This window comes from Thalassophryne amazonica, chromosome 6, assembly GCF_902500255.1.
Source record: "Thalassophryne amazonica chromosome 6, fThaAma1.1, whole genome shotgun sequence".
In the NCBI taxonomy this organism is placed as follows: Eukaryota; Metazoa; Chordata; class Actinopteri; order Batrachoidiformes; family Batrachoididae; genus Thalassophryne; species Thalassophryne amazonica.
In genome coordinates, this window is record NC_047108.1 from 94084647 (window position 1) to 94104050 (window position 19404).

General features: G+C 41.2%; 1 protein-coding gene across 1 annotated transcript in view; it reads right to left on the minus strand.

The window, feature by feature from the left end:
- LOC117512659 overlaps window positions 1-19404 on the minus strand; it is a gene marked incomplete at its 3' end in the record, with an annotated part of 106899 nt that overhangs the window by 61070 nt on the left and 26425 nt on the right. The window contains exon 6 of the mRNA XM_034172807.1: window positions 13310-13490. Coding sequence (XP_034028698.1) covers window positions 13310-13490 — 181 coding nt within the window. The remainder of the gene's footprint in view (window positions 1-13309; window positions 13491-19404) is intronic.

The following is a 19404-nucleotide window of genomic DNA, read 5'->3' on the forward strand; positions in this document are numbered from 1 at the left end:
CCAGAGACAACTCCAAACAGCAAAATTCCCCCAAATTCAGAAATATGTACCTTAGCTGTATGCGCAGCCAAACTTATTTATCTCATGTGCATGGATTACAGACACTCAAACACACAAAGAATGTAAACGCAACAGTTTCATTTTCACAGCAGTTCTGAGTTGAAGTAAAAGCTGCAAGACTTCCTATATGCACACAAAAAGAATGTTCCCAAATGTCGTGAAATCTGTCCTAGTGAGCACTTCACCTGTACGTTAATCCATCCACCTAACATGTGTGGCATATAACAGAACACTTATTAAAATCTTGGACCAGTCACAAAAATACACTACTAAAATGTGCACTTGATCTTGGAAGAAAAAAAAAAAACTTTATCAGGCACTGAACTATGATTTCACATAGGGGTGGAAATACTGTGTGCATGGGGGGGGGGGGGGGGGGGCATATGCACTCAATAAGTGACATCTGCCAAGTACACAGGCCATATACTAGAACACAGAGTTATCATGCTGCAACATGATGTGATGGTGGTGGATTAATGGCACGACAATAGGTTTCAAAATCACTTCAGAGTATCTTTGAGTTCAAACTGCCATCAATAAAATTAACCTGTGTTCGTTGTTCATAGCTTATGCTCACTTATACTATAACCCCACCATCATGAACCACTCTGTTCACAATGGTGACATCAGCAATGTGCATGCCCACATGATGTCACATATGCTGTCAACTGGTAAGAAGAATGTAAGCTGTAATTCTTATGGAAAGAGAACACTTCTAGACCCCTTGGAGTCAAATGACCTTGCCGCTCCCCGTTGCCATTTTGCCGGCCATGCGCATTGCTCCCAGGATTATTTACACGCAAAAACAACGTGCAGACTGCAAAGAGTGGGACAAGCTTTAAGATAAACTCATGTCTGAACCTGACAGAGGAGTAAGCGACCACACCAGGCATCTTTCTGGTGCTGCATTACAGCAGTACTAGGAGAAAATTGCCATTTTGACAATTTGGTGTACCTCGTGGAGAATCCTTCACCCTACACCTTACAAATGAATACAGTACAGTACAATGAAAGCCCACGAGTATGGACAGCAACAAGTACTTCAGAGCAGGCTGGGTGACTGACGCCAAGATCTGACACCTTCACTCCATGAAGCTACAGGTTATCACCACACGTGTAAGTACATTCAGGCTGAGCATGCTAAGGACTTAATAAGTTAATTGAAGATTGCAGACTTACATATTTATAATACTACTGAGGTTCATCATTAACTTCATTGAATTTTGTGTACGCTGCTGTGGGATTGTGGGCAAAACCCAGCCCAGTCAAACACTTTCTTTTTGTGGTCCCATCACAGCTTCAGTCACAAAATGAGTAATGTTTTAATGATGCAGGGGTTTTTTTATTTTACTATTTCTAACCCTACCCTTGGTGACAATGTTCAACATTAACTTTATTGAAAATGCTACAAGCCTGAAGAGGAGTATTTGCCTAATCAAGTTGTTCATGCTGATGAAATGTTGTCAAGACCATGGTGAGGACCGAAAGCACTCAGATGAGCTTTCCTCAGACCGTTTCAGACCACATTTTCTTTGTTGCACAAGTCAAGTGTTGCATCATCCTTGGTAGCTGTGTCAACCTCAGAGGAAGAAGCTGGATGTGGCGGTCCTGTGCTGGTGTCATGGTCTGTGATTGTAAAGCCAGTTAAATGTATTGCCAAATTCTTGAATGAGATCCTGGAGACAGCTTATGGTTCAGTTCATGGGCAGATGGTTTTGATCAAATATAATTATGAAAACGGAAATTTTGAGTAAAATTATTTTTATCGGTCTCTGACATTTTTTATGCGTTTCCAAAAAATAGCTGACCCGCACAAGCATCTCAAAAGTCCCATAATTTCATGAAAGTTTTCACATTGTTATGCTGTGTAATTTGACTGTTCCCATTTTCCTGCATGTTGTTTTTTTTCTGTTATTTTCTTGCATCAATCAAAGGAGGATATATGGATACCAGGCTTTCCATAGGGGGCACCCATTTCTTTCTTTGGGGTGCTCCCATTTAGGGCATCAAGAAGAAATTAGACCTGTAAAACCATGGGATTTGGCAACGGATGGGTGTGTCATTAACACAGGTCTGTCATCAAGTTCAAATTTGTGTTGTATGCCCCAGGACCTGAATATGACACTGTATGTGTCATGACATATGGCACAGTTCTGTTTGAAGGTTTGAACATGCGGGACTTCGTGCCATGCAGCTCCATCTCACCAACATATACACTGCAAAATAGGGTGTGTGATCCTAGTGTAACATTCTTACTGCAGTAATGAGAAGTGTGTGACTGTCTTTAATCATGAACTATGAATTATATGTACACAAGCACAAAAGTCCTCAACTCTGGTAGAGTTGCATTTGTTATGATAAATACTTATTATTTTAAGCACACATACCTATATTTTTTTTGTTGTTCTGTTGTTCATTCATATTAATACGAACAAGTTGGGATAATGTAAAAAAAATAAGGGAAAATTTAATCGCCCCCCAAAGTGACTTTTTACATCAACTTTGACTTCTACTTCATTGCAGAATATGAAAACAAAAACATTTCATGTTTTGTATGGCCAGCTTCATTTCATTTGTTAATATACACTGAACTAAAATATAAATGCAAATTGTTTTTGCTCCCATTTTTCATGAGCTGAACTCAAAGATCTAAAACATTTTCTATATAAATAAAATACCTATTTTCTCAAATTTTGTTCACAAATCTGTCTAAATCTGTTAGTGAGCACTTCGCCTTGCTGAGATAATCCTTCCCACCTCACAGGTGTGGCATATCAAGGTGCTGATTAGACAGCATGATTATTGCACAGGTGTGCCTTAGTCAGGGAAGGGCCTTAGTTAGGGAGGTGACCAAGAACCCGATGGTCACTCTGTCAGAGCTCCAGCATTTCTCTGTGGAGAGAGGAGAACCTTCCAGAAGGACAACCATCTCTGCAGCAATCCACCAGTCAGGCCTGTATGGTAGAGTGGCCAGAAGGAAGCCACTCCTTAGTAAAAGGCACATGGCAGCCCGCCTCGAGTTTGCCAAAGGGTACCTGAAGGAGTCTGAGACCATGAGAAACAAAATTCTCTGGTCTTATGAGACAAAGATTGAACTCGTTGGTGTGAATGCCAGGTGTCATGTTTGGAGGAAACCAGGCATCATCCCTACAGTGAAGCATGGTGGGTGCAGCATCATGCTGTGGGGGATGTTTTTCAGCGGCAAGAACTGGGAGTCTAGTCAGGATTGAGGGAAAGATGAATGCAGGAATGTACAGAACATGCTGGATGAAAACCTCTTGACCTCAGACTGGGACGACCAAGCATTTAACAGTCAAAACTATTCCATTTATTCATTCTATTAGTTCAACCAATAACTGGCACCACGTTTGACCAAAATTCCCTAAGAGCATTTTAAAAACATGAGGAGATTTGAGCCTTTTTTGTGGCGGGTCCTAAATTGTGGAATGAGCTACCACTAAAAATAAGGTTGTCCCCACCCTACCTACTTTTAAATCTCATCTTAAAACTTATTTTTATGCATTGGCTTTTAACTCAGCGTCAGAGCTGTGTGACCTCTGTTCTTGTGTTCTTTTTTTTTTTTTTTTTGTCTTTTTGTGTCATGTCTGTTTTTGTGTGTAGATCACTGTGCAGGACTTTGATAAACTTTTGTTTTTTGAAATGTGCTATATAAATAAAGTGGATTGGATTCTATGGCATGTGACATATGCTACCCTGTAAAGCGATAACTAAGCATGACACACGGTGCAAACTATTCCTTTTTAAAACCCTATTATCTCAACCAATAATTTACATCACTTTTTACAATATGTAACTTCTGACCCCTGTACAAATTAAAGCTGGCCTTTGTTACCATTCTTGCTGTTTTTACCTCATAACATGCAATCATAGATAGTCCAATCTATACATTTTTGGAATATTTATGTTCAGACAACTAATGTGGTATAGCTTTCACTATGATTGGAACATTTTTAAATTTTAACCCCTGTGTGACTCCTACCTGGCCGCCTATTGAAAATTCAAGTGGATACTTAGTTTTTTTTTCCAAAAGCGTAATATTTAAGGAGTATGTGTGCCAGTTTTGGTGCTTGTTTCCAGAAATGAACAATTGTTACAGTTATTTGCTCCACTACAGAGCCCACAGTGTACCTATCTTCCAAAAAAGCAGCTGACCACACAAAACATGAATATATTGGGATCATGCCGCCTGAAATGAAACAGAATTCAATGTAAGAACCACTGTCCGTAACCCCCCACTCCCCCCCAAAAAAATTTACAAACAGACCCCACCTTTTCTGACCTTTTATATTTGCTACAAATATTTTCAGCAGCACATAATAGCCTTGTGTAAGGATGCACTGAAACCAAAAACAAACATGGGAAAGCGAAATTTGGGTTTGTCTCCATCCATTTGTGTCAAAAGAATGACGTTGAAGCCAGACTTGTTCACATTCATACAAGTTGATGATTACTGAGATTCAGAAGAGCAGACTATGCATATGTACAAATTACTTCTGGAATGATTTTGTGTTTGTTTTTTTTCAAAAGATACAGAAGAATGGAGTACTTCACTGATGATGGTTATGATGAAATGACAACCCATCCGAGCTGAACACTGCTTTACGTGCAACATGAGCAGCAATAAGGTCCAGCTAGGATGACTCTATGGAGCATACTGGATAGCGAGTGGCCAGTTGACGTTTCAAAATCCTCTTCATGGAAATGTGATAATAACACTGTTGTATGGACTCCAGAAGTAATCTTGTTCCAGGATCTGTGCTGTTGAATCCTGTAGTCCCCTGTGTCTCTCAGGAGCAGCCACAGCTCATCTCCATACCAGGAACAGGTATTTGGGAATCTGTCCCATTTATCCATATGTGTGTATAATATTGTTGTTATGACTTATGGAAGGATGCCTTTGCATGCGAGCGCTGACTGATAAACCTATATTGCAGCATAAAGTGATATGCTGGAGAAAAAAAATTGTGTTTTTCTAAAGTTCATGAAACCTGTAGGAGCAGGGTAAAGGACAAGGAAAGATATGAAACCTTTTGGATGTACATTATCAACTGCATTGTGTTGATATTCAAGTGGCTTTCCCCCATTTATCAACATTTTGGATGCAACTCTGCAAGATCAGCAGGAGCAAACTGTATAAGAAGAACCCCGGGTTTAGCAGCCTTGGTGGTTGCACACCGCAGCCATTCCTTGTAAGTATGACTCATTCTGAGAAAACTGCAAAGTCCGAAGATGTGACACCTGTTTCCAGCACTGTAGCACTAGCATGTCATTAAACAGCCTTTATAAGCCAGAACAGACAGCAGGACTGCAAAAGAACTCACTACAGCATTTGTGGCCTGTGTACAAGACAACTTGAGTGCTGCAAGTAGTGTCATACGTTTCTTCCACTACGGTTTCCTTTAAATGTGTGTCATACTGGAGAGCATGAGATGAGATTCAGTGAAACTGGCTAGTGTAGTTTTCCATTACAATGGAAACATGCATTCAGTGGCCTTCATTGCACATTCATGGAGATCTCTGTTCTATTTCCTACAGATGTAGGCATGTATCCTCTACAACGGTTCTGAAAATGAAAATGTGGAACTGATGAAACCACTATGCTTTTCCACAATGCCTTCATAACATGTTCAAACATGAAGCAGTTGACACCCACAAGTGTATCATTTTGCTTCATGCAGGATGTGTTGTCATCATTTTTAGAATAATTCAATTATTAAGTCCCAGCAGTCCCATCTTAATCAGGCTAAACTTGAACAGTTCAACTTGTTGTCCAACTAGTGATTATTTTAAAAGCACTAACATTTCACTTCCTGAATAAGTTTTAAACCTAAAACAAATGTAAGATGTCTGCTTCAAGTAAGTGTGGAATGTGATACTAAAGTTCCCATGACACTTGCCCGAATTTCATCTGCGCGCTGGCACGCAATCTTCCATGCCAGAGAGTAAACTCTCTGGCAATACTGTTGTAAACTATGTGCGGATTCGTGCAAGTATGCAAAGAAAATTTTGAAATGGTCAAAACTTCTGGCACGCATTCATTTTGTGAATTAGTCATGAACACTGTGTGTCAATGTGTGTCATTGTGCGCAGGGCATCTGAACGATTATGACATGTTACAGCTATAATAAACATAACTTTACAGATGCATTATGTAACTCAAGAAAGAATGAAAATGCAACCGTTTTACCAATCCATTACAATATATATATATTATAAATAATTACCTTTGAGACAAGATTCCGAATGCATTCTACACCACACTAATCACACGAGACAATCTGTAGCTGTAGGTAATTTCTCTGTGACTCTGGGACTGATGAAAGAATGGTTTCATCAGCCAAGTTCTGAGAGCAAATCAGTGATCACCTACAAAATTATTATTTTATATAGTGTGGCATCAAGCAGGACACACTGGCATGACGAATTGCGCCAGGGTGCGGGGATCAAATTAGTGCAAGTGTCCAGGTACCAGAAGATCATGGTGCATGTGCACTCCCCCCCCGAATCAGAACTTTTGTATGCCCTTAGGACAGGGGTATTCAACTGATTCCAGAAAGGGCGGCGAGATTGCAGGTTTTCTTTGCAAGCACCCACTCCACCAGCCTAATGGTTACCATACAATTGATATTAATCCTAATTTTATCAAGATTATTTTAAGATAGTGCCAGTTGGTCAATACTTGTCAAGAGAAAAGAATTCTTGAAACTCACAGCTTTCTGGCTTTATGAATGTTCAGTATCAAGCACAAGAATTGTTTTCATAACAGCTGAATAAAGTATGGATAATATAATGATACAAACATGAGAAAAGTAGTTTTATACTTTTCTTAATCCATATCACTATCCATGTCATCATCATTACCTAAGATAGTTTTCAACAACAAGTGTTTATATCATTATTTAATTATGTGTAATTGTATGGTGTTAATGCTGTCTGCATCTGTATTTATCTAATTGGTGTCAATAGTATAATTTATAGGTGTGAGTGTGTTGTGTTTATTTTTTAATACAAGTGTTTATATCATTATTTAATTATGTGTAATTGTATGGTGTTAATGTTGTCTGCATCTGTATTTATCTAATTGGTGTCAATATTATAATTGATAGGTGTGAGTGTGTCGTGTTTATTTTTTAATACAAGCTGCACTAAGGTAATTTCTTAACAATTAAAGCATTCCAAATCAAAGCAGTTGTGTGTGAGGAAAAAACATTTGTGCATTCATGTGAGAAGAGTATGTCAAAAGCAATCAGGTTCTACCACCCAGAGACTATACACACGCTGGCATCTTGAACTTTGCTGGAAGCAATCTGGTGCAGGCTCATTGCACGTCATGTTCCAAGCATGGAAGAAAAAAAAAAAAAACTTAAAATCACCTTGAAACGTCGAGCGTTTAGGACAGAATGTGCGCACTGATCTCACTGAGATCATTCAGTGAGTTTGTGCCGCACCTTACCCGTGACATTCTGAGGGCTGGAAATCCACCTGACTTCAGAAAAAAAAAATGAATGAAAAATGACTGCAACTTTTCGTAAGTGTTGTCGATGCTCGGGCGGAATCATGTAAACAACCTGAAAGCACTACATTAATAAAGTTATGATTATTGTTACCCTCTCAACAATGTGGACATCCAGCTGTCACAGGATGGAAGTTATTTTTTGTGTATGCATGTTTTTAGTTTATTATGTTTCATTTTATTTGTGTTTTTATTAATTTTTTTATTGCATATACGCATATAAACGGCCGCATGTGACGAAATTTTTTTTTTCCCCACATGTGCAGCTTCATGGAAATGATGGACATTTGTCAGCAAGGAAAGGGACAAAATGAGAGCAACAGCACCCAATCGGTGGCTTGAGGAGGAGGGTTATGGTTTTTTGTTTGTTTGTTTTTTAAGATACAGGAGAAAGATGGTAGTTGGCACATGGAAGCTGGCAGGTGGGAGTTGGGGTGAGGAGGTCATAATACAGCCAGTATTGGAGTGAGTAGCAGCTGGAGGCAGTGTAGCCCAGGGTGGCCACGAGGCCTGAGCATGGCCTCAGGTGGCTGCGTAGTGACAGAGATCGACTAGGAGTGTGGCCACAAGGCAGAACCGCTGTGGACGTGTCGCATGAGGATGAGAAAGGACGATCACCCGGTTGCAGGAAATGACAGGACAAGCAGTGAGGAGCTCAGCCCAAAGGTGGCAGCGAGGAGAACATCCAGAGGTGGTGAGCGAAGCTACACAGGAGGAAGGACGACTGAGAGCCTGAGGCAGTATGGGACCAGCACGGGAGGAGTCTGACCCAGAGTGGACATCGGCGTGAGCGGAGTCGACTGCCAACCTACAACGCGAAGAAATTCAAAATACTACGATGTGAAGTACACGCAGTGGACAAGTGGAGAGCACTGTCTACATTTAAGTTTCCCTTTGGGCCTTACCAACACTCTGAAAGAAAAGCTATACTAAGTTGCTGTGAGGTTGTGGACAGTGTACTGTCTGGAGTGTGGTGAGAGTGCACCTGCATGCCTGATGGAGCTGGCACACCTGTGACAGGTGTACTCTGAGTGAAGTGCAGATGAACTCATTGGATCGGGACATACCCCACCGTTGTTGTTCTCCACTGACCGAGCTCAGTGACGTTGTGCTTGCTGCTGTCCAGGTTTAAGGTCCACCTACTCCACCACCCTGGTGGTGAAATTGTTGTTTTTGTGTGTGTGTGTGTGTTTTTAAGAACTTCACTCCACTTTCATTTCTTTTTAGACATTTTGGGTTTGTGTCATTTTATTGTTAGAGCTGGTGGCAGCAGTGGTGATAAGCTACCAGTATCCAGGGTTTTAGTATAGCGGTGCTGTTGGGAACTATCACCGCGCGCAACGTTTCCACTTGGGGTCCTATCCAACCTTTTGTCCAAAAGCCCTAAGACAAAAATTATAATCTTTTAGTACTGTTTCTGGTCTGATTCTGTGCTGAATTGTTGATTAGTTAAATTAATCTAAAATGTTTGTGTTTCATTGACACAATGTATGTTACAAATGTATGTACAAATAAACTTATTTGAAAGAAAAAAGAATTTACAGAAAGTTTAAAATGTGGAAAATTCCAGACTTTGAAAATTATGCAGGGAAATGTTTTTTTTTTTTTTTAAATGTGAAAAGTTTGAAGTCCCAAGTCAAAATATCACCAGGCTGGGGACATTCACTGTGAAAATCTCACCTTGTCCTTGTGATTCAGATTTTGACACCCCTCTATAGTCAAAAAATAAATAAAAATAGAAAAAAAAAAAAGGTCCAGCTCTCCTCCCCGAGTCAGCAGGTGCATTTCTGGAAAGTCTTATTACTCTGCATTTGTCGGCATTTCTCAGCGTGTGACGTACATTTTAGGAAAAGCAGAAACATTCCCATGGCTGACAGACAGTGAAATGAACATTGCTTTGTCCAATAACGAAGCTTGTGAGCTTTCATTTGAAAGTGAAGGTTCAGATTTAAAGAGACTGTACAGATAGACAGGAGACGACACACTTCACACCAAAACTCTTAATTTTTTAAGTGTCGGATTTTGGATTGTAACGTGTGGTGACCCTACTGATTGTGTCGCTGGACACTATTTTAGTCCTGCCATGAACGTGCATGTGGAATGTCTCCATGACGCTGTTTTTGGTGGAACAGACTTGGGAAATCACAAGTGGATGACTGTTCAGGTTTTTTTTTCTTCTTCTCAGTGAAGCTGGTAGGGTTTATCTTTATTTTACTTTGAGAGTCTCTCCTGACATGAGAATGGAATGGAGCAGCACGCACTGCACTCGTGCATTGTGTACCCGCACTAAGTTTCTGCACAGCGGAAAGAGGCTGCTCTTTTTTCTGTGACTGCATCAAAATTAACAGTTGTCACTTAAAAAAACGAATCATCATAACACGATATCACACTTATGTAAACTTTGTAATTAATCTGTGGTTCTATTGTTAACGTTAGCAGCATTCAAGTGCGCGTTGAGATGTTTTCCTCTAAGAAACGCTGTCAGAAACACTCGGAAATGTTATGATTTCAGTGCGACATGTCCTTTAAAACATAGAAGAATGGAAATAATGCACGCCGCTATCCAGCCCCAAAATCTCAAAGTGTGTCTCTGTACCTGAAGAACTTCAAATTCCATTCTGCAGTTTTCTTCATAAAAGCCTCCCTGTTCACTGTCATAGAGGCAGCATCGTTCTTAGCCTCCGATCTGATCGATCCCACAGCAGACAGCATTGATCGAATCGACCTCCGCAAAAGCAGGTTTGCGCGCTGATAGATTCCCACCAAGTCTCTCACTAAAACATCATGAGATGACGCCACTATAGCGACGCTAGATGGCAGTATAATGGCGTGGCGCTGTTGTTCCATTATCTGGGGAGAACCTTGACTATCTATAAAATGCTCCCAAGACACGTCTCTAAACAGCCTGACAACTAAAGCCTGGGTCACATGACAAGATAATTAGGCCGATAACGGACCCAATCTTCCCCTTCTGAACAATCGTAGGGACGCCCTGGCTACCGTGATGATGCTAAAGATAATCTTATCAGATATTCCTGCCGTGTGTGGTGTGTTAAGAGCGCTCTGATCTGCTTGGAAGGATGACAGGCGCGCTCCGATCGCAAATCAGGGATATTCAACATGATGGATTGTCTTGGCCCAATATTGCAGTGTGTTGTGTCCCCCGACCACAAACGAGCACGCAGCCTGCTGAATGTGACGTGTAGCCAATCAGAAAGTGAGGTGACAGATGTACGGAGCGGAAAATAAAATCAAAACAGTTGTTCTGACTTACCAGAAAGTCCGGTGGTCACACTGTCTCCACTCCTTTAAACAACGCCTTTTCTTTTTGTATCATTGTTTTCCACCTCTATTTTAAATGGTCCACAAACTATCTCCATCTGTTACACTGAAGTCACGTTTAATCTCGAGATTTTGTAAGATTTCTTGTCTGACCTGGGAATGTTCGTGTGTGAAATCTGTTTGTGTGTGGCGTATTGACTTCACCGTGTGGCTGAACACCACACACTGTACGACCAAACCTGTTAGATCTATGATTTTTTTTATCTCCACGTGTGTGATCTCTCAGGTTTTGGAAACCTACAGATAATTTTAAAATCCTGCCGTGTGAACCAGGCATTAGTCTAGCTTCAGCTTTTACCAAGAGACGGTCGAGGGTGAACTACTACTGGTGCTTAAAAACCAGTTGTCTTGAGTAGATGGGACTCATCAGCCTTGGTAGACAGCTCATCTAGAAGATAAACTCTTGATTTGAAAACTCTGCAGCCTTGTAGCCATATCGTCATGGAAAAGGCTTCAGGAGTGAACCTTGAAGGAAAAATTCAGTCGGAGTCCCATAGGCAGCTCGTTGTTGGGCATAACTGTTGTTCTGGCAACTCCTATGACAAATTGTAATGGCCTCACTGTTCCTTTGGATCCATCGGTGATGTGGAGAGGGGGGAGACCTACTGCATAGGCAACAGCCTGTCCTCCATATAACACTGCCCAGGCATACGAGGTCTGTCCATAAAGTATCGTACCTTTTTATTTTATTTTTTTAACTATATGGATTTGATTCATATGTTTTCATGTCAGACAAGCTTAAACCCTTGTGCGCATGCGTGAGTTTTTCCACGCCTGTCGGTGACGTCATTCGCTGTGAGCACGCCTTGTGGAAGGAGTGGTCCCGCCCTGTCGTCGGATTTTCATTGTCTAGAAATGGCGGAATGATTTGGGGTTTTTTTCCCATCAGAATTTTTTCAGAAGCTGTTAGAGACTGGCACCTGGAAACCATTCGAAAAATTTATCTAGCTTTCGGTGAAAATTTTATGGGCTTCACAGAGAATAAGGTCTGTTAGTACAGCTTTAAGGACCCCTTTAAGGACACTTGGCGTGCCGCGATCCGAACTGCGACGACACAGCACAAGCCACCGGACCATTTCTAAGCTGATGGCTCTGTGGATACGAGACCGTCGTGTGCTCTTTCTCTGGTTATCACAAGAGCTGGACATCAGCCATTTTCCGGCAGATTTCACTTTTAACAAAAGATTTTGTCATGGAAAGCCGCGCGGAGGCTTCGCGCGTAAAGACTGATTCGCTTTGGAAGCGAGCTAAAGGAACACCTCTGTTTCGGCGTGTCAGAGGACAAGTTTGGACATGTCCAGCGCTCCACAATTTCAGTGATACTTACTGGACTGGTAAGCATTGAAAGCCGAGATAGACACTGATACTTTATGGACAGACTTCGTATATACAATTTTATTTTGTGGACGTAATTTCAGGATTTCACAAATGTGAATTAAATTGTCTTCTTACACAGTAAAAAATTCTTGTGTTTGCTCCTTGTTGACTGTAAGGCTGCTCTCCATCCGATAGTCACAGGACTTGCAATACTCAAGACAAATATGGGGTTCAAGAGTCAATAGTCATACCACTCTGTAGTCCACACACATCTTTTTGACAAAGAATTTGGAAGGTTTATGAACTTTTGTGTTTTGTTTTTTTATGACATTGACAACAGTTGTTCTGTGTTCCCTGGCAGTATTTGTATTGCAATTTAATGTAACAAGCATTTTAAAAACATTATTTAAACACTGGATACCTTGTTTTCATTCAAGGTCATGGGAAAATTTTGTTTTGTTTTTAAAAATGGAAAGCAAAGTTTCATCCTGCCCCTCACCCCAAAAAAGCCCTAACATTTTTTTTTTAATCCAAAATTGTCAGATTTGTGAGTAAAACCTGATATGTTACATCACTAACATACAATGTATTGAGGTTTGACCTTGAATATTTTGACTCATTAGACAAACAGTACTTAGGAGCAATATTTCAACTGTAATAAACCACACTATTATCCAGTGCAAACATGCAGTTGTTGCTGTTTGGACAGTTGGTGCCAGTTATGTTAGTGTTTTTTTAAAAACTGTGTTTCAATCAAGACTGAAGTCTTGAGCAGATGAGAGTGGTTCACATTTTTGACAGAGAAGTTCAAGAATTTTAGAGTGATATACTTACCAACTTCCAGCTCATGCTACTCATAAGTTCTCTCACAGAGAACATACATAAATGTACATGGAAACAAAAATAGCACTATGTACATGTGTATGGTTGTGCAGGGGTTTTTTGTGTATCGTTGACCTATGCAGTGTGATTATTAAAAGTATAACAAACAGTATCCCAAATAAAGAATTTTGCATGGCATGACTTTTATGTGCATGAGTGGTGATTGGTACGTACACGCTGTGTCAAACTCAGAAGATGGTAGGGAAGCAGTCTGAACCTCTGTGAGACTGGGGTCACAGGCTAAGAGAGACGCAGCCGCCTTCTGCTTTTCATCATCTTCCTTCATCTTTTCCTCTTCACATTCTTCTTTCAGCTGTCCTACTGACTTTTCGGACACCTTACCCAATCTGTGAACCTGTGGGAAACATATTTGCTGACATCAATCACCTATCCACTAATTTCTAAATCCACTTATTTCAGTTAAGGGTGATGGGGTCATGGTCCTTTGGCAAGAGGCAAAGTCTAGTTTCTAATTATAGTTACCTTGTCACTTTAAACCAGAAGGAAAAACAAAATACTAGAATAATCCATCAAAGCCATCAAATGCTCTTTTCTTGAAGTGTCAAAACATGGTAAATGTTTTTTGGCATGGCTCTGAACAACTTGCTTTATCACTGAGGATGACAGCTGTAGTGTTGATTTACAGCAATAACCAACAATAAACCCAAGGTTACAAAATAAAGTTGCTGCTCTCTTCAACCATGCATACTAATAGTTTTTTGTTTTGTTTTTTGCATCATCACTCATGCCTTCATAGTGGAGTTGCAGAGAAAATTTTCTCTCAACAAAGATCCAATCTATGCTTGAATCTCTGATGTGCCTTCTGGCAAATGTAACTGAATTTTCAAGTGTTGTTTTCTTTTCTTTTTTATGAAGCAGCAGGACCTTCGTGGCCGGGACGACGGTGGGGGATCGAACCCCCGCGGCCAAGCTAGCGGGAACGTCTTTTCAATTGGGACCCGGGACTTTCATCCCGCTACACATCTCCCCACCATTTTTTACTTTGTCCCGAAGTCACAGGTCCATGTTAGCATACTCTGTGATCAACATCCTGTTCATGACGCCAGATTGAAGCAGCAGGACCTTCGTGGCCGGGACGATGGTGGGGGATCGAACCCACGCGGCTCGCACCAAAAGACCGTTCCTCTACCAGGTCAGCCAAAGGGGAACTCCCCGTTAGCCAAGCTAGCGGGAACGTCTTTTCAATTGGGACCCGGGACTTTCATCCCGCTACATTTATAAAAATCTCCTCTATACCACTTCATCATGAAGCTATATAACTAGTGATGCAAAACTCAAAACTTGCACTGTGCATAATTTCTCCAATCACAGCAAGGGAAGCCTATAACTTTTTCTGGGTTGTCTGGGTGTCTTGGTGGCTTTCCTCACTTTTCTCCTTCTTATATAGTCACTCAGTTTTTGAGAACTGTCGCCTCCACACAGATTTACCATAGAGTCCCACACTGTTTGTATTTCTTCATAGTTAATGTAAATAAAGTCCAAGACATAATCAGTGTCTTGGGAATGTTCATGTATCCATCCTCTGACTTGTCTGAAGAAAACTGGATGCAAAAGTGATGGTTTACATGTGCTACACTAAAGGGGGCATGCACTTATTCACACCATCATTCTGACTTTCAGATTTTTATTTCATGATGTGATTCACTGTGAGTTTAAAGGGCATAATTTTAGAAATGTTAATATACAAAGCCTGAATTTTTTGTTTTGTTTTCTGATGTCCTAAAGAAATTTCTAACATGTAAAAGCTCAAGCGGGTAAACACTTTTTCACACCGCTGTATATAGAGGTTGCAGAATTACATCACGTTTTTCACACCACATCGAATGTTGAGACAGTCTCTTCCATTTTATGTGGGGACACTGTTCTGTTAACATAGCGATCTTCATTCAGGTTACTGTAATTTAGGGACAACCAAGTTTGTTTGCAGCTAAAGAGTCACATTATGCATGTAAAAAAGGAACAGAAAGAGAAGAGGAAGGACCACAAAGAAAAGAAATGCTAGCGGCACAAGTTAAATAGCAGTGTGAAACAGTGGAATGTTTTGAATTGTGGATGATCTGCCGCTCACAAATGGATGAAGGATGCTGTGGCACTAAACCCAGAAGTTTTAAATTATCTCCTTTTTGGACCCACTGCTTACATTTTACAGTAGTTTAAAACTACAATTCACATGAATCTCAACAATTTTGCAGCAGCTGGATGATAAGTCTTCTCATTCACAAAGATTAGGAGGACGCACTCCTCTTTTTAATATTTAGCAAAGTTGCTGTTTTAAATTGAGTCAAAAATGGTAGCAGCAGATGGAACACTATTTACGAGGTATCTTATAAAACTAACCGGCAGTTTTATAAAAAAAAAAAAAAAAAAACTATATGGATTTGATTGACATGCAATTACACCAATCATGCTTGAACCCTCGTGCGCATGCGTGAGTTTTTTCACGCGTCGGTGACATCATTTCCCTGTGGGCAGGCCTTGAGTGAGATGTGGTCCCGCCCTCTCGGCTGAATACTTTTGTTTCACACGCTGCTCGAGACGGGGCGCGTTGCTTTATCAAACTTTTTTCTGGACCTGTGAGGAATATCCGAGTGGACACTATTCGAGAAATTCAGATGGTTTTCGGTGAAAAGTTTAACGGCTGATGAGAGATTATGGGGTGTTTCTGTCGCTGTAAGGACTTCCCACGGAGCGGGACGTCCTGCAGCGCTTCCAGGCGCCGTCGTCGGCCTGTTTCGACCTGAAAACATCCTAATTTAAGGCTTAATTCACCCAGGACGTCGTGAGAGAACAGAGAAGATTCAGAAGAGGCCGGCATGAGGAGTTTATGCGGACATTCCACTGTTTAAGGACATTTTGTAATGAAAGACATGCGCGCAAATTCGCAGAGTCGTTTCCGTGATGACTCGGCGAATCTGTGTGCGCCGCGACAGGAAAAACACCTCCGTGTTGAAAACCATTTGTAAAATTCAGGCGGCTTTTGATGGCTTTCAACAAGTGAGTAACTGAGAAATTGTTTAACAGCTTGGGCATGCTCCAACTTGCCCGTTAAGGTTTCCAACGGAGGTGTTTTTCCTGTCGCGACCCCCCGCGGTCGGGTCCGGCCCGACATGCGACTCTGCCCGCACGTTCTTTCATTACAAAATGTCCGTTAACAATGGAATGTCCGAATAAACTCGTCATGACGACTTCTTCTGAAAGTTCTCTGTTCTCTGACGACTTACTGGGTCAACAGAGCCTGAAATGTGGAAGTTTTCAACTTGAAACGGCGAGACGCTGCCGCCTCAAAGCGCAGATCGCCGTCAGGCGCCGTGGGCCGTCCTTACGGCGACACTACCAGACCAAAATCTCTCATCAGCTGTTAAAATTTTTACCGAAAACCAGCTGAATTTATCGAATGGTGTCCACTCAGTTGTGCCTTACAGTTTTGAAAAAATTTTGATCAAACAAAGCAGCAGTCTCTGAGCCATTCCTAAACAATGAAAAAAATTGACAAGAGGGTGGGCGACTCCTCACTCAAAGACTGCCCACAGGCGAATGACGTAACCGACAGGCGTGAAAAAACTCTTGCATGCCCACGAGGGTTCAAGCATGTCTGATGTAATCACACGTGATTCAAATCCATATGGTTTTTGAAAAAAATAATAAGGTTGGATACTTTTCTAACAGACCTCGTACAATGAAAAAACATATTGCCCAGCAGGCTGAGAACACAGGCTCTGCACCCCAGGGGCACATTCAACAAAAAGTTAAAACTTAACTTCTACTCTGTGATGTAGCAACAAAAACAAATGCCATTTTATCTTTAAAGAACAGGAATAAAACAGTGAGAGATGGATTATGTGTCTCACCCCATTTTTATCAGGTATATGTGAATAATTTCATAGGACAGACAGGGATTAAGGAACAGTTTCATGAAAAAACATCAGAGCTAAAGCTTCCTGATTGAGAATAACATCTGATGAAGCCCTTTGATCCCTTTCTTTTAAGTAAACTATTATCAGATTAACTGACAATGACAGAAAATCCGCCATTTATAAAGGTTTTTCTACCATCAACTCTGGGACCATTTAGGTGTGTGTTACAAGTGAAAAGGGTGCCTAATTGTTAAAGGTGTGAATGCAACAACTACCACAGAAAGGTTAAGGCCCCTTGACACTTGCACGACTTTGATGCACGCACTGTGTCGTGCAGGAGAGGAAACTCGTCATTAGTGTGAAGACTGAACGCGAGAGGGGCGCCGGCATGTGCAACTGTGCAAAGAGAATTTTGAAATGTTCAAAAAAATCTTTCACACATAAATGCCGTGCAACAAACGTGAAGTGGTATTTAAAGATGCGCGATCTGCTCGCCAACACTACGTGGAGCTCATCAACTCGAGTAAAGAATTGAAGAGTGTGAGTTGTGTTGTTGTGTCAGCGCACTGCATCAGAGCGCAGCTCGTCTGAACGATTATAACGAGATGTAAAATCTATTACAAACATACTTTTACAGCTGCACACAAGAAGGAAAGAACATGCAGCTTTTTTACCAAGCCATGACAATGTAAACATGACAAATAATTACCTTTTTAGAAGGCTCCAAATGCTTTCTCCATGTTGTTCAGCGCTCGCGAGGAACAGCTAGAGCACTCCTCTGTGATTCTGGAAGCGATTAGAGCCGTTTTCAACAGCTAACTCGGACAGAAAACGGTTAATCCGCTACAAAATCATTTTATATACACAGCGTCCAGGACATGGCAGCCAGTGGAACAAAGCACAGCGTCCAGCTGGGAACACAGCGGGTGGGATCATCACGACGATATGCGTGCAAGTGTGCAGATCAAAGTCATGCAAGTGTCAGGGCACCTTTACAACCTCAGAGCACTATACAAGAACAAATAAGCTTCCAGCTCAGATGCCAACAATCACAGAGACAACGGGTAAACCACCCAGTCCGTCCATCAGCGTGAAATCAACTGCAAGATCTATTGTGGCCAGACCAATCACTATTCCAGATGCTTTTTGGAAGAAATGGACACCATGTGGGAGATGATGCTCTAGTGGTTAAGTGTTGGGCTTCAGACCATAGGATCCTTGGTTCAAAACCCAGTCAGCCTGGAAACTCACTAAGGGCCCTTGGACAAAGTTTTTAATTCCCTAGTTGCTCCCAGTATGTAGTGAACGCCATGCATGGCAGCACCCTGACATTGGTGTGCGAGTGTGTTTGTGTGAATGGGTCAATGCGAGGCATCATTGTAAAGTGCTTTGAACTTCTGATACAGATGGAAAAGCACGATATAAATGCAGTCATTCTATTTTTCAACAACATAATGCAAAACCACATTCTGCATACATTAAAAAGGCATAGCTTTGGAAGAAGAAAGGGTGGTACTGGACTGGTCCACCTGCAGCTCTGACCTGTCCCCAACAGACAATTTGTGTAGGATTTTGCAACAAACAAAACAAGCAACGACAACAACTGTCTACCGTTGCACTCCTTAATGCATCTTTACAGGAAGAATGGGACAAAATAACACTTGACATGCTTCACTGTTTGGTATCCTCAATGCCAATATATCTTTAAAGTGTTGTGGGAAAGAACGGCAACAATACAAAATGGTAAATGCTTCAGCGTCGCAACTTTTTGGGAATTATTGCAGGCCTGAAATGCAGAAATGGACGAATATTAAATTAAACAAAGTTGCCCATCCCTCTTTCGTCCCTTAGTGAGGTAGCGAAACACACAAAACCTACAATTTGTCCTTTAGCTGTTGTTCCACCTAAGGTGCTTTAAAGAGGTTTATTTAATACTGTCAGGACGGGTCTCCTAACTTTTATCAACTTTTGTCTTAGCTCAGGGTCAGTTCCAGCTGCTTTTAAACAGGCTGTGGATCGACCTCTTCTTAAAAAAACTAACCTTCACTCATCAGTTTTATCCATTTTTACCCCAATCTTAATTCTCTTTTGTACCCCTTCCCCTTGGCCCTACCCCTACGCCTATGCCTACCCCTTTGAAACAAGGGGTAAGGTGAAGGAGTATGCCTCTAGCCCTGTGAAATGAGACACCCCTCCGCCTTAAGAGAAAAAAAAGAAACTGCCCATGTCAAATTGCCGTCTACACTGTTTGTTAACATGCCAACCGAAATGCAACTTGTGGCAGTAGCCTGTTTGCTATTTTTATTTTCTTGCCTTTCTGCGTAAATACAAAGAAATAGAAGTCACAGATTTCTTCGACGTATCGCAATCATGTCATGTTAATTTAATTAATTT